Source organism: Amblyomma maculatum, chromosome 1 (assembly GCF_055883805.1).
Source record: "Amblyomma maculatum isolate TAMU_Amacu chromosome 1, ASM5588380v1, whole genome shotgun sequence".
NCBI classification, from domain to species: Eukaryota; Metazoa; Arthropoda; class Arachnida; order Ixodida; family Ixodidae; genus Amblyomma; species Amblyomma maculatum.
The window spans coordinates 196,178,701-196,193,171 of record NC_139344.1 but is presented as its reverse complement, the minus strand read 5'-3'; the positions used below and the strand labels follow the sequence as shown (position 1 = coordinate 196,193,171).

General features: G+C 50.5%; 1 protein-coding gene across 3 annotated transcripts in view; it reads right to left on the bottom strand.

The window, feature by feature from the left end:
- The window catches only part of LOC146205328 (E3 ubiquitin-protein ligase AMFR-like), a 92,182-nt gene that overhangs the window by 54,779 nt on the left and 22,932 nt on the right, over window positions 1-14,471 (bottom strand). The window contains exon 1 of one of the 3 annotated variants that reach the window (XM_084589967.1): window positions 397-1,131. The exons of the other annotated variants lie outside the window; for them this stretch is intronic. Within the exon in view, the coding sequence (XP_084446093.1) occupies window positions 397-456 (60 nt within the window). The 5' untranslated portion in view covers window positions 457-1,131. Of the gene's footprint in view, window positions 1-396; window positions 1,132-14,471 lie in introns of those variants that run through there. 3 annotated transcript variants of the gene reach the window in all.

Here is a 14,471-nt window from a genome sequence, read left to right as displayed (position 1 = left end):
AGTGAGACGCATGCACAGTGTTCGCGCTGCAGAACTTACAGGATGAAGCTGCTCGGAGCCCTGTACTGATGAAAAGCGCAACGTTTCTGAATGCAAGGCCGCGACAACCTGAAAGCGGCATTTAACGGGAGCACTGAACGTTAACCACACATAAGACTACAAGTAAACCATGAGGCCGAGGGTGGCCATCCGTTTCTGCGACCCTCCGAGACGCACGTCAAGACAAAGCGGATCCCCCCAGAGCGGACCAGCTGGAATAGCAAGCGGCCAGCGCAGTTGGTCGCCGAGTAGCCGCGGTATGAGCGGTTGCCCTGCCAGGGTTCCTCGTGGGTCAACGAGTGGGGGACAGCGATAGCCGAGGTCGGACAACGGCCGAAGTGGACCCCGTTGGCCTACCTTGTAAACGTCGTTGGCACGGTCGAAGCACGAAGCCACGGCGACGATGGCGGGCTCCATGGTGGTGGCGGCGGCGGCTGCGCGGACGGCGGCCGGCTGGCCGAAGCTCTCGGAAGAAAGTGCCCGCTTCCGGTCGTTGCAACCCGGAAGCGGCGATCCAGATGCGAGCCTCACCCCGCGAGAGACGGAAAGCAGGCTTCCTGCTCGCGTTTCCTCGTCGCCAGGAGAGACGAAACGAGCGGCAAGGTCGAACCACCGGAGAGCGTGAAAGGGAGAGCGCGGCCAAAGGACAGAGAAACAGGTTCCACCAAGGCGACAGGCCCCGGGCGCTTCCGCCGCGGGCCCGGCCAAACCCCGCGGCCTTCCGTTACGCAACACGGTTCAAGGGCGCTCTAGGGCCGCGCGGGCAAAGTGCTATCGACTGACAATCCTGCATAGGACAGCTGCCGTCTCCGCGTTAAATTCCTTGAATGGAATTTCCTTCAGCCAAGCTCGAAATGGGGCAGATGGGCGAGGAAACTGACCCCGTCACCAACGGTAGAGTTGGCGGTGGTGCGAGACTGCAATAGAGGCGAATGAGTGGATTGGTGAAGCTCTCCGGAAGACCGCTACGGTTACAAACGCGAGGACTCGCTAAAGCCAAGGGTGACGGAGCGGACAGGGGCGAAATGGAAAGCAACAACAAACAGAAGGGAGACAGGCGTCATCGAACGACGCGCCGCAGACAGATGAGACGAATATACATGAAAAACAGGATTGGTGGCAGCGAGTGTGCGCGCCCAGGGGCCCTTGAATACAGCCGGCCAGGTGAGCTGTTTCTCGTCGCCCATTCGTCGCCCAAATGGGGACAGTCGAAGCTTCTTGAACTATATCGCTCATTTCCCAATCGGCGCACGATCCAGATCAGAGCGACTCTCGTATACGAGAAGCAAAAGGCGGCTAAATGCGAAGGACAACTCCAGGGTCGTTCATCTCGCATCTGGAGCGGTGCCGTGGGCGCAAATTTTCGATCACGTCATTTAAAGATGACTGGGTGCGAAAAACCCAGACGGTACTGTAGCCGCCGCAACTGTCGCCAACTGCTTCAGTGACGTCATGTTATTCCGCCAAAGCGCGCAAGTAACAATTGCTTGCGTGACTGTGCGAAGCATGGCGCGCTTACGTGGGCAAGAAACCGATGCGTGTGCACAAATGCCTGTACGGTCCGAAAAGAACCCTCTTCGAATTAAAATTCTCCAGGCGATTTTCTTTCGACGCCCTAGCAGTAGTTAGCCGTTCGCATGACGTCGCACAATTTATGAACAGTGCGGCTATGCAGGCATTTTCGCAGATCACAAGAATGGCTATTCTCGCGCAGTGCCTACCATGGCGCAACTGTGAAACAACCTGCATACTCGGCAGCCGTAAAAGCACTTGTTTCGAAAGCAAAAGCTGTATTGTATACAGGCGGCTTACCTCATGGCTCAACATCTACCACATAAAATGCAGACGGGAAAAGTACCAACTCGAAACTGTTTGTTCCGTGAGAGAACACTAGTTGCGTATACGTTGCGCTATGGGGCGATCCGCCGTTAATCATGAGCTAACTAAGCCCCAATGGAAACGCTGCTCTACTATAGAGTGAACCTCCTCAAGCCTTAATGCTGATCAAGGTAACCGTAATTCTGTGAGCTGGCTTTAAAATTCGCAGCGAACAAGCAATTAAGGTCAGCGACCGTAGGCCTAAGCTCGTCACATCATGCTTTGTTCTGATGGTTTGATTTTGTTATCTATATCGTACGCCTTCGCGGGCTATTGTAGGAGTAGGCACAAGATCACAAAATGTACAGACTCTATACACTATACATCAGCAAGCAAAAAAAAAAAAAAAAAAAAAAAGAAATAACCGACTAACCAGAAAAGTTGATCGCCGTCCACATATATTTCGGGAAAAGACCTGCCAGCACCACGCATATGGAACATGCACTCCGTAAAGTGGCGCTTTGGGGCCATCAATGATGGCCAAAAAAATATTTTGGCGGCAAATGCATCTGCAGATTCCAAGGGAACAAAGTGGCGTGGCAGATTATTCCGCAATTCTATACCGGAAGGGAAGAATACGTCACTCCTTCAAACAAATGGCTCGATGATCTTGTCATGGTTTGTTCTGGATTAACGATGGTATGGTGGCTCGAGGTATTAGTGTATGCTTGCACACTAATAGCTATGATAAAGTAAATAAATTTTAAAATAGTAACGTGTCACCGGATCGCCAAAGTTTGAATGTCTGTCATGTTGTGTATCGAGCAGGCTTAAACGTGCCCACCTTAATCGCGCGGGCTCCTTATGGGTTCGGTATAGTTACGCTATGGAGCCGTCTCTCGCGAAGTTGTATATAAATTCCCCCGCACGGAAGCGTCGATACATAATCGAATTCGCGAGCCAAACGCTTTCTTTCATCCTGCCCGCCGCCTTTGAGGTCGGAGACTGAGGCAGCGATGAACGCGCTGCCCGATTTACAAGCTTCGACGACTGCCTGACGGCGTTTCCAAAATCGGAGACCACGAGCAGCCAGGGACGCTTTTTCCGCCTGTGGCCGAGGCCCACTGCCCGGCCTGTAGAGGCGGCCCCTGACAACCGCCCAAGGAAGCGGCTGTCATGGGTGCTGCTCGGTCTAAACATAGAGCTGCTCGTGCCGATATGGCCGGCACGATGAGTCTCCGTTTATGTTCCGTCCGGTGCACGCGCCGATTTGGGACGCAACAAAACACGGCACGGTGCCGCCGCTCGCTGATGCAACAGGCTACGCAACCCTCACGCACTACGCTAGCTCAGTCGAGGGGGCCAATCTTGGCCGGCTCACGACGATGGAAACGGTAAAGTGGCACAGCATAATGCTCAAGCAATTTCCTGACACGAGGACGGATATGGCAACCTCCCTCCCGCAAGCCGACGTGGACCGCAGTCGCCGGTGCGCGCAGAAGTTGCGCTATAACATGGAAACAGAGTTGTACGGTACCGTTATTGCCATGGCAATGGATGAGGCCGAAATGTATGCGTGACGAAGTTCTGCTACAAGGCGAAACAGCGCCAAGAATCTTGAGTGTGCGCTACAGGCGGGCGAGCTCCCCATCAGACGTCACGTAGAACAGTGGAGCGAGGGCCGACACATAAAAAAGCTTGCAGCAGGACAGAGAGTGTAAGAGAAGGTAGGAAAACCGGACAGATTACCACACCGGATGTCGAACAACACAGTCGGAGCCGGCAGGTAACCCGCCGCGGACCATGGAACGACGAACTGTGCACCCTTCATACAGGGCACATTTCGCCAATAATGTCTCAAGGCGGATATGCCTGAACGTGAACCGCGACGAAGATATTCGCGACTGCAAGCGCCAGTTCTCGCGCAAGAGGTCTGGGTGTTTGTGGACGAAAGCCGTGGCGGGAGAAGCGTTACTGATAAATACCGTGTTTTGGTGCCAAGAAAAGTCGAAATCGCCCGCACTATACACCTGGCACACCGTAGCGGAAATGCGGAACGGGGAGGGGGGAGGCGCCGAGATTATCTCCATTCTTGCCTTCGAGCGATTTTCGTTACGTAACCCATTTCCTGTCTGGCTTATGACACCGTTCGTTCACCGCACTGAGACAGTCTCGGCCTTTTCCTGCGGCTTTTTCAGATCGTGGCCCACGCTGTATCCCGAAAATACCCGCAGAGCTGTCTCCGTGCGCGAGAGGGAGCGCGGATGCATTTTCGAGAGTATAGTTGAAACAACTCGACAGAGACCTGCTCCACCTCCGGTACGCCGGCAGCACCGATCGGAGAGCTCTCGAAGAACTTTGTGAATGACGAGCGCGCCCAAATGAGTCATTCGTGCGTTTAGCGCACGACACAGTGCTCCGGGCAGACGTACTCCTTGGTGCTACCACGATAACGGGGGCGTTCAGTCGACGCGATTTGCGGGTTGTCCCCGACTTATCCGAATTAAAGCGCTCTAACGCGGCTTATCTTCTACAGGAAGTTCAAGAAGGTGTAGGTCCCCTAAAACATAAAAGGGGAAAAAGAAAAAAAAAAACCGTATCAAATAAAGACAAACTGTTTGGTTATTTCTTTAATCACGAATTACCCGCCATTTTTACTGGAAGGTAAGTATATGGGATCGTAAGATCAAGATAAGTATGCACTGGAGTGCTTCGACAGGTCAGCATAATTAGCCTGTCCTAGAAAAACAAGGTTAATGTCGAAGCTAGAGTATTGGCCGATTATTTTGTGCCGAGTGCGACGATCCTGACTCATGAGATGAGCAACGCTGAGTTTTCTGCCGTTTCTCCGTATCTATGGTCCCCACAAACTTTTTTCTATGCGCTCTTTTGCTCAGTTCGTGTTCTCTTCTTTAAGCAGAACAAGGGCAGCAGCACAGGAATCATACACTAACAACTCGGACAGTTTTACTAGTTGTACAGGCAGCAAATAAAACTGCCATCAACGTAAGCAGCTGGCTGCGGTGTTGGGTAGATGACAAACAACGCCCTGTTTCGCTGCCGGGCCGCCGGCCGAACAACCGTGCAAGGCCCGAACGGGAGACTCGCCTGACGACCACACCGGAAGGTGTCGCGACCCCTGACGCCGTGTGCGCAGCTCGATGTGAGCCGCAAAGTCTACTCGAATATCGCGAAAGTCCGGAATTGATGTGGCCATCAGACGGGGGCGTTTTGAATTCCCCGTCGAGCGCGGGCCGATGCGTCCCGGTGTACGGCGTCGTAAACAATGTGTCGTTGAACTGCGCTCTGCAGGACAGGACTGGCGAGCTTCCAAGCCGCGAACCGTGCCCAGATAAGGGGACAGCACTCCCTGTTTCGCGCTCCGTGGGAAGAAAAAAAAAAAAAATCCACGCCATGCAAACGCCGACTACGGCTGCTTGGGCGTCCTTGCCCGACGAGCAGCGCCTTTTGCTCAGGGTTTCTTTTGGATCTATAGAAGGGTCGCGGAGAGCGTTTACTGTCGACAAAAATTTGGCGCCACTGTGACCGTAAACCAACCGCCGCGGTCGCTTTAATAAGTGTGGGTCGTCTGTTCTGACTCTAGGCGGCCTCATTTCACTGTGAAAATGCACGTGCACGCCAATTGAAAACCAGGTGAGCGACACTACGTCTGTCATGGCTGCTCAATCGGTTTTCGCACTGAAAAATACGTCATCGCTAAGCTACACCTGTTGGGTTGGAAAGCATAATGACCCGGATCCGGTAGCGAATGCTTAGTGAGGAATGAGAGATACGGTTCATAAACAACGCCAGCCAAACTACGTCCGTTGAAACGAGGTACAGATCAAAGAAAGACTGCATTATTCGATAAAGAAGTAAGCGGGCGCAAAATATAACCCGGAACCCTTTGAAAAAAGGTTCGTTAGCAGGCACAGCGCCGGGCAACGAAACACAAACTGTTCTGTGAGCTAAGGCATAAAATTGGAGAGAGAGAGAGAGAGAGAGAGAGAGAGTAGTCTTAGTGGAAGATCCAAGTGGCCATTAGCTGGTGTTCTTCAGCGCGGTTTACGGCGCCCAATTGTATATCGGGGCTCGCGTTACGCAGCACTTCCTCCCAGGATTCAAATGAGGGAGCTTCTATGAGAGCCTTGGGAGGCGGGTCCTCTGAGCAATCCCACAGGATATGATCAAGGTCGGCTTTCTCTCCGCATCTTAGTGCATGATGAGCTTATGCTGTCCGGAAATATCAAGTGGAGAGACGCCTGGTTTCCAAGTTGTAAGCCAGCAGGTGTCCATGCACATGCGGACTGTGCAAAAAAGCGTTCGCTCTCCGCAGAACTGCAAACGCATGGAATGTTTATCACTACAGACAGAGTCCTTCTTTTCGGTAATCGAGCCCACGTCGTAGCACCGGCCCGCTATTCATGGCGACCAAACGAGAGACATCTCGCACGACGTCCCCACTCGAGGAAACACTAAGAAGGCCGCGCACTCTGTTGATGTTACCTAACAGCCAAGTGGGGCGTGATAGCGCGCCAGCAGCAGCACTACAGGTCGAAACCTGTCCGAAAGGCGGCCCTTCGATTCAGGAAGCGCAGTGGACACACGCGGGCGCTGCCCTCGCTTCTCTTTCTAGGCTATCCTAAACCGAGTGTTTTGCTGGAAAGGTTTATGCAATCGGTCGCAGCAGGAAGCCCGGCAACGCTGGAAGCCGTTTGGGGAGCCAGCGGCTGCGCGCCGCCGATGGTGCCCGATTAGTGAAATGGCCCGGGATAAAAATGGCCACAGCGGCCAGATACGGCGACAAGCTTCCAGAGAGTTCCTTCGGCCCGGCGGCGGCCATGCAAAACAGGTTTCCGCACTCACTGCCCGCGAACGCCGCGAAGCGGCGCCACCTGCTTGCCGCCGGACTGGGACATGGGATATACGGCTCTGGGACATACCACAGATAGCCCGACAACGTGGTTCTCTTCACAGCAGAGCACCTCGCTAGTGCCACGGCGGCAGGAGACAACGGTAGCAAATGGCGCACAGACCACCCGACACCAGGTTAGCACACCAAAGAGAAGCAGACACAATATGAATGCCCCAATCATCAAGTTTAGGACGACGAGAAAAAACGACCTAGCTACGGAGCAACAACACTGGCTGCTTCCAAAGTTTTGTAGTCAGGCCACTTGCTTTTTCACTTCGGTCTATAAAAACAACTAGGATGACTCCACACAATACCGCAACAGACTCGACACATTACAGCAAGATGAATAGAGTCAAGCGGAACTTCTGGAGCAAAACCTTTCTCACGAAGCAGTTTCCAAACTTTAAATCTCAACTCCTGTCACCATGACTTGTAGCACATGGGAGTTTGCATTCGGTTTGACTCAAAAAGAAATTCCGGGACAGAAGACCTTTTCATTAATGCGAAACAATATTTCGAGAAAAACAAAATGCTCTAGAAGGCAAAGTGGACGCAGGTAAGGGGGCGGGGGAGGGAATAAAGAGAATGGCTTAAAGCTAATGCAGTAATGACAGTGCGGCTGTTAGGATGCGAAGTCTTTTGGTGCAGAATGATACAACATAACAAAAAAGTCAGCACGACGTCTGCGAACCTCACCCAACGAACCTCACCAGAGGTAAAAAATAACTCGCACCTTTCCTACCTGAGCCCCAGATGCTATGATGCTGTTTTGGGACAAAATCCATGGCGAATATGAAAGCATATTTCACGCAGGGCCGTTCGTGATCGGAAATCAGAAATGGGGTAGAAATCATGAAATTGTGGCAATTATTCTACTTCGGGTAAGGGAAGGGGGGGGGGGGGGTTATCAAGAGTATTTAACTATGAGACTACGTTTCGTCGAATGGAATAAACGTTGCATTCTTATTTATTACTTCTATGAGAGCTTTAGTCTACAAGTGAAATGACTGTCGAATAAACTGTTTACCAAAGCCTTTATATTTTTCATCAACTATGTATATTTCGAAACATACACTCCACTGGCCCATGCGCAACATTTCAGCCCACAGCAAATGACAGACTAAGTTGCTTATGTACCAAAAAGCAAAAACACATTTTCGGCACATACAATAAACCTGACACCATTTCACTTCACGAAAACATTCAAAGGAAGCAACAGTTTTCCACCGAAACATGCAACAGCGTTAGAGCAGGGCGTCGTAAACGAGGGTAATAGCGCTTTACACAAAAAAATTGCCGACGATAACGTTACTTCCTAATGCGAAATTTAAGCGCAGCTCATCAGCTATTTCAGCTTTTCGATGGACCGAGGTAGCGTTTCGGCTCGGGCGGTGCACATATCGAAATTAGCCGCCACTGATCCGGCGCTCTGACTGCCGTCATACAGGGGTGGCATTGAAAGACGAGCGAAGAAAGCAATTAAGTTATCAGCAGGTCGCGCGAGGCAGCGCGTGGGCCCATAGGAACGTTGCGCGGCGAAGAGATAGCAGTGACTGCCTGATGCCGCTGACGCCGCTAGCGAGTCAAGTCAGCGTGGCTCTGCGTTTCGGCTTGAGATGCAGCACGCACCGTGATCCGCTGATGCCGAACCGGCGCTTCGGCAACCGGAGAACACCGTCGCCACCACGCAGGAACACCCGCCGCCACGCCATAGAGAAAGAGATTGGGCCACGCAGCGGCGAACGGTGGCGACAGGAGCGCGCGCAGCAATCAGAGAACACGCGCGGTTGGAGGTAATAGAGAGTTTTAGTACTGCGTACGTAAGCATACGCAGAACCCTTGCGTACGTAGGCGGCCTGCGTGCTGCTTACTGCGCATGCGTCATACGCATCACGATTCTTGCGTACTGCGTATACGTTTCTCGCGTACGCAGAAATCCCTACCTCTGCGTGCGTTCGCTGAGCCGTCTGTGCGTTGCTCTCGCGTATGAGAAAGCTCGATAGACACGTTTGGCTATATGGCCCCGCATGATAAGCAGCAAACACGCAGCGCGTGTTCGTTTCTTTTCTTTTCATTGCAGGCGATTTGATGTTTCGCAAGAAGTAAAATCTAATTCATTTGTTGCTCCGCAGTAGAGGGCGTGGATTGCCTTATGCGACGCACAAATTGTTTTCTATGAATGCGCTGCGCGAACACTCCAACTTCTAGCTGGTGTATTTCGTCTCCAGCATATCTGAAACTTGAAGCAGTAAGTACCAAGTTTCCTGTGGGCTTTACACCTATAGACAAGCGCCGTATTACAAACAAATGGAGCGCTCGCGACCCCGCCGCAGACTGGGGTTAAAATGTATAGGCTTACCACCTATGCGAATATGTGGACGCGAAAGATTTCAAAGCCATTGTATGTCTTCACGGGGGCACCTATAATTTTGTTTTTGGTATAGAGCAACAACAAACATCCTAGAACAGACTGGGAAAATATGAAATGCCATTTTAAAGGCGGAGTATCTATATAACACTGCGTGACTTATATGGGTACGAGCTGGTAGGGCCCTTAGAAAACATATAAACACAACTTACCGCAGTATCTTTCTTGTTTAGTACAGTACCAATGGAGGCTGCTTATCATTAAATGTTGGCGAGTGCTTTGAATAAATGTGTGACAAGTTATGCTGAGTCATGCCGCGGGTAATCTATTTATAAACGCCGCTAAATTATATGTTGCGAAGCCGTACATACCGCAACACACGCTCGCTATGCCCTGGGTGCTTCTCCCAATCGCGGAAGCTTCTCGTATACAGCTGCCGTATGTACTAAATTTTCTTAATACTTTTCATTCAAAGTAAGCAGCCCATAGACAAAACTACATTCAAAAGGCAATTTTAAACTTCGGATGGGAACGGTCCATTGTAGCAGACGGCGGCGCAGCCGACGCTCTATTCGATCGCAGACGACGCCGACGACTGCGAATGACATTCGTGTGAGCAGACGGACTGTTGGTCGTCTGCTGTTGTGAACGGTTCGTTTTTCGCGCCAAGCGATGACTACTTTTAGCGTAAAAGCTTGTATCATTTGAGCGGCCGCCTTTAAGAGGGAACGTTGAAACTTTCGGAAGAGCAGACAGCTAAATTTCAGGCGTATGTAGGTTTTTACAACAGATTTATCGAGGCGCGTTAAGGATTGTTTGGCTCCAAAAAAGCCGTAGCATATTTTGTCATACTTTTTCTTCAAAACATTCGCTGACTGTTAACCATCTGCCGTGTTCATTGGGGCTGGCCTAAACCGGAAAATTATTTTGGTAAGTTTTCTTTGCCTATGGGCCATGGTGCCGACTTTTACGGCATACGTTTCGTGGCATTTTAAATATACTCCGCCTCTCTAATGAGACTTCGTATAGTTTCACAGTGTATTCTCCGAGGTTCATAGTTACTTTGCACTGAATGATGACATCATAGGCGCACTGTTAACTCGGAAAACTGCTTTGGCATAACATCGTTTCTTTCGGAAAAACGGTTTGCTTCTTCGGATTTAAAATTTGCACGCGGTTGTATTGTTAATTTTTGTTTTCTAATACGTTTGCTGGGGGTAGTGCTCCGATTCAGTGAAAGTTATTAATTATATCCTCATCCTCTGTAACAACGACGAACCAAATCAGCACCTTTGCAGCATGGGTTCCATCTCTCGCCTGTCGGAAAAACAAAGAAGCAGGAGTTCCTGCGCTGGAAAATTCAGTTCTTGAATGGCTCCGAGATGGCACTGCACAGGCCACTGCGCTTGCCGCGTTAGCTTTCAGACCCCTGCGTACGTATACGCTTCCGCCCTACTAAAAGTCTTTCTGTGGCATGTACGCGACCGTGGCGTAGCGTTCCGCAAAGTACGTGGGCTGTGCGTACGTAGCGCTCACTACGCAGTACTAAAACTCTCTAATACACGCAGCGGCGAACGGTGGCGGAAGGAGCGCGCGCTGCCCCGGCTGTGGAGCTGGTTACGAGGGACAACGGCGACGACGACGCGAAACGCAGGAACAGGCGCCAAAGAGCTGCGCTCTAAAACGGCAGTAAGAACTCGGGTCGGTACCATCTGTTCTAGCGGTGCGCGCTAACAGGCACTTTTCAAAGTACGCCTTGGAGATATACAATTAACAGCTAAAGGAGGTTTACAATTAACAATACACAGCAATCACAGCCGTACGGAATAGGCTAACATTTTTTTCCCACGCGGCAAGTTTTTTTTTTCTTTTTTCCCGTTATCCATGGTGCAATGGGTAAGTAAATGATGCACAACTGGCTCAAATGAACGACTTGCAATCTCATTTATGCCACGAAGTCTGGCCCACCGTCCGAAAAAAAAAATGGGCGCGGAGCGGTGTGCAAAGTGGTATTGGTGTGCGGTGCGGTGCGATACCACGCACGGCACTTTGGGCTTGCCGTCCTAAAGCTACGTGGGCTATGAAAGACTCATCATTGGTGGGCTCCTGATTCATTTAGACCACCAGGGGTTATTTTACGTGCACTGAAATCGCACAGCACAGGGACGTTTTTGCATTACGTCTCAACAAAGTACGACCGCTGCAGCCAAAGGAAGTGTATACAGTTGTGCCCGAACATATCGAACTCCGAATTACTGGGAAAATCGCACACAGATTACCGCTTTGAAAGTCGTATGTACAATTATAAGGAAACGGGCACGACCAATTTCTCCGGTCATTCGATACATCGAACGGCGCCACGCCGCGGCAGTTTAATCGCTTATATTTACGCTCACTGAAGCTTACCACCTCCTTACTATTGCAGAAAAAGCAGTTTCCAACATGCCACATAAGCGCGCGCCACCACTTGTGCAAGAAAGCTTTCCAATTCAAGACAACTGTAGACACCAACTGTAACGGGAAAGCAGGCCGAAATTTCTGCGGTCATATACTGCTCACATGGCAGGTGACGGAAGTGAGCAGCGATTCATTGAACGCGCCTCGGTATTTGTGCGCCGTTTCATCGCAACTATCAGAGACTGAAATTATTACGATACGATAATTTAATTACGCAGTAATAATTGTTTTCCTAATCTGCCACTTTTCTTCCTTTCGCGAATGTGTTATCGAATTAATGCTTGCTATACTTGTTTTTGCAGCTCTGATTCACAAGGGGGACCATCGTGGACAGAGCTGCGCAATGACGTGCAGTTACAAGCTAAGGGCACATGGTGCACCCACGAACGCAGTATGTGATAAAGATAAGGCACGCAGGGAGGAAAAAAAGTACGAAAGCGCTCAGTGCGTCTCTGTATGTGCACGTGCATGCGTGTTTCGCCGACTCGGCCCCGTTAGCAGCGCTCTTTGGCACGAAGTTCTTTCCCAGACGAAAAATATGCACGCACACACGGACAAAAAAAAAAAAAAAAAGAAAGTCATTTGTTTCCAGCAAGCACGTCTCATGGAGCGTAACTTAACTTACTTAAATGTATAGTAGTTACTGTTAACATCCAATGGTATGTCGCGGAATTTCTTTAATTACAGCAGAAAATTTGGACGTCAGTCGACAACGAATTCAGCGACTCCCTTTTCCCCTACCCTCCTTTCCCAAGCCCGCGAGCCCATTACAGCGGCAGATTCGTACAGCTGTGGCAAGTGGGGGCAAACAGTTCTTTGTTCTCAGTTTCTTTTTTTTTTTTTTTGAAGCCGGTCTAAGGTAGGTACAGTCTTTGTCAAAAATATACAGCCCAAGGGTTTTGCTTCTAAGCCCCGTAACGGGGCTCAGTACGCATCTGCACCGTTCGAAATCTAGTAGACGACAAATCTAGTCCCCATTCTTCTCTATGCTTACCTACATATTCCAGTATTGCTTCCAGGGGCTTAGTTAAAGTGCTTAGAAGCGAACCCCTTGGGCCGTATATTTTTGACAAAGGGCGTACATAGTTTGAGTACAACCCCGGAAAATTTCAAACGTTGCTTCATTTCATCGCGTGATCAAGGCCGCACTAAATGCCTCAGACATGCAACGTTTCGCCCTGAACACTTTCTTGCCAGTTCTGTCAGAGTACGATTAACAGAACACCGCAGTGCGCGAGGCGTGTACTGTGCATACAGTTGCGACCATAATAATAGAGTGCTTCAGCAGTGCAACTCATATCACCATGAATCGGGAAAATTAGGGAGCACTTGAAAAATGGCGATGGTGCACCAGCGTAAAACCTCCAGAAACATTCGTTTTCTCCATGGAGAGGTGAAGAAAGTTTAAAAGGCGAAACGTGCTCCGCGCACTCAGTCTCGCGGACAAAAGTAGTTTTTGCAATGCGGGTTCGCGGGGAAAAAAAAAAAAAATCTTCGCGGTCGGGTGAGGCAGGCCAATAAAATGTACCGATTCAGGAAGCGACATGCATGCACTCTTCATTCACATAAAAATATCGAAGTAGCGAGACGACAACCCGTTTTTTTTTTTTTTTTTTTTTTTCGTGAATTCGCACCTTGTAGACAGGCGTAGCGACACTTCACACTATGCGGGAGGTGTCTGTCTTTGGACTCCATCTTACCTTATGTGCCCACGCTACCAAACTCCGAAGGCGAGCCAACGGAGAGAGCGCAAGGGTGTCGCGCCATTACACGCTTTCAGCCCAACCCATCCACACCCTGCACTCCCGACTCCATTACCCGAGCTGTTGCGCCCAGGATAATATGAGAGAACGTTCGCGAGCAATGGCATAGACAGACAGATAATTGTCGCCGTGTGCGATGCGACACACACACGCGCACAGGGAGAGGAAAAATGCCTCAGCGTGCCGCGGACGTTGCCCTCCACAAAGCACGTATCTCTAACGTCCACAAGCTAAAACGGCTGCCCCTGATGAAGTCACTGCCCCAACGATGACATTCTGCCCGATAAAATAGCCCAGGAACGGAAAACCCGCGATAGAGGTACGTATACGACAGCCTGACAAAAAACAAAGGGCCCCCAGACAGGCGACAAGCACGCAGTCGCTGTATACGCTGTGCCGCGTCACGAGGAGGGTAAAGTACTAGACTGCGCACACAGCGTGAGTAAGGTGTCTACGAATTTCTGGGGACTGCGCTCACAAAGCGCCACCATAAGCAACGCCAACAACAGTGGGTCTGTCGCCAACTCTTGCCGGTTCTTTAAGAACAAACGTTCCCCTACTTTAATCACGCAAGCCTGTATCCATACAACTGGTGGCAAACGTCTAACGTAAGCAGCGTTAAACGGCCGAACTAATTTTCGCAACTCAAGCTATTTCGTTCTTACACGGGTTGTGCTTTGGGTGGTATTTCAGCATTTATAAGCACCGAATAGAACGGAATCTCTTCTTTTCAACAGGCACTCTTTACTGCACTGACCGCAACGACAAAAAGATGAAAGTGATGCAGGCTGAAAATAGGCGAAATGGTCTGATTTTGTTTAAGGTCCCAAAGCGACTCAGGCTATGTATGAGAGACGCCGTAGTGGCGACCTTTGGAGATTTCGACCACCAAGGGCACTCGGGCGCCTTGCTTTTCGCCTCCATCAAAAAGCGGCTGCCGTGATCGGTATTCAATCCCGCATCTTTGGGCACAGCAGCCGGGCGCCCTAACCAGAGGCACCCTGGCAGGACGAAAATGGCTGAAAAGAAAGCAGGCTACTTACTGCACACTGTCGCACGCAACTAAGACGCTACCACGAGCTCGCTCGACACCGTCTGGCTCTGCGTGAAG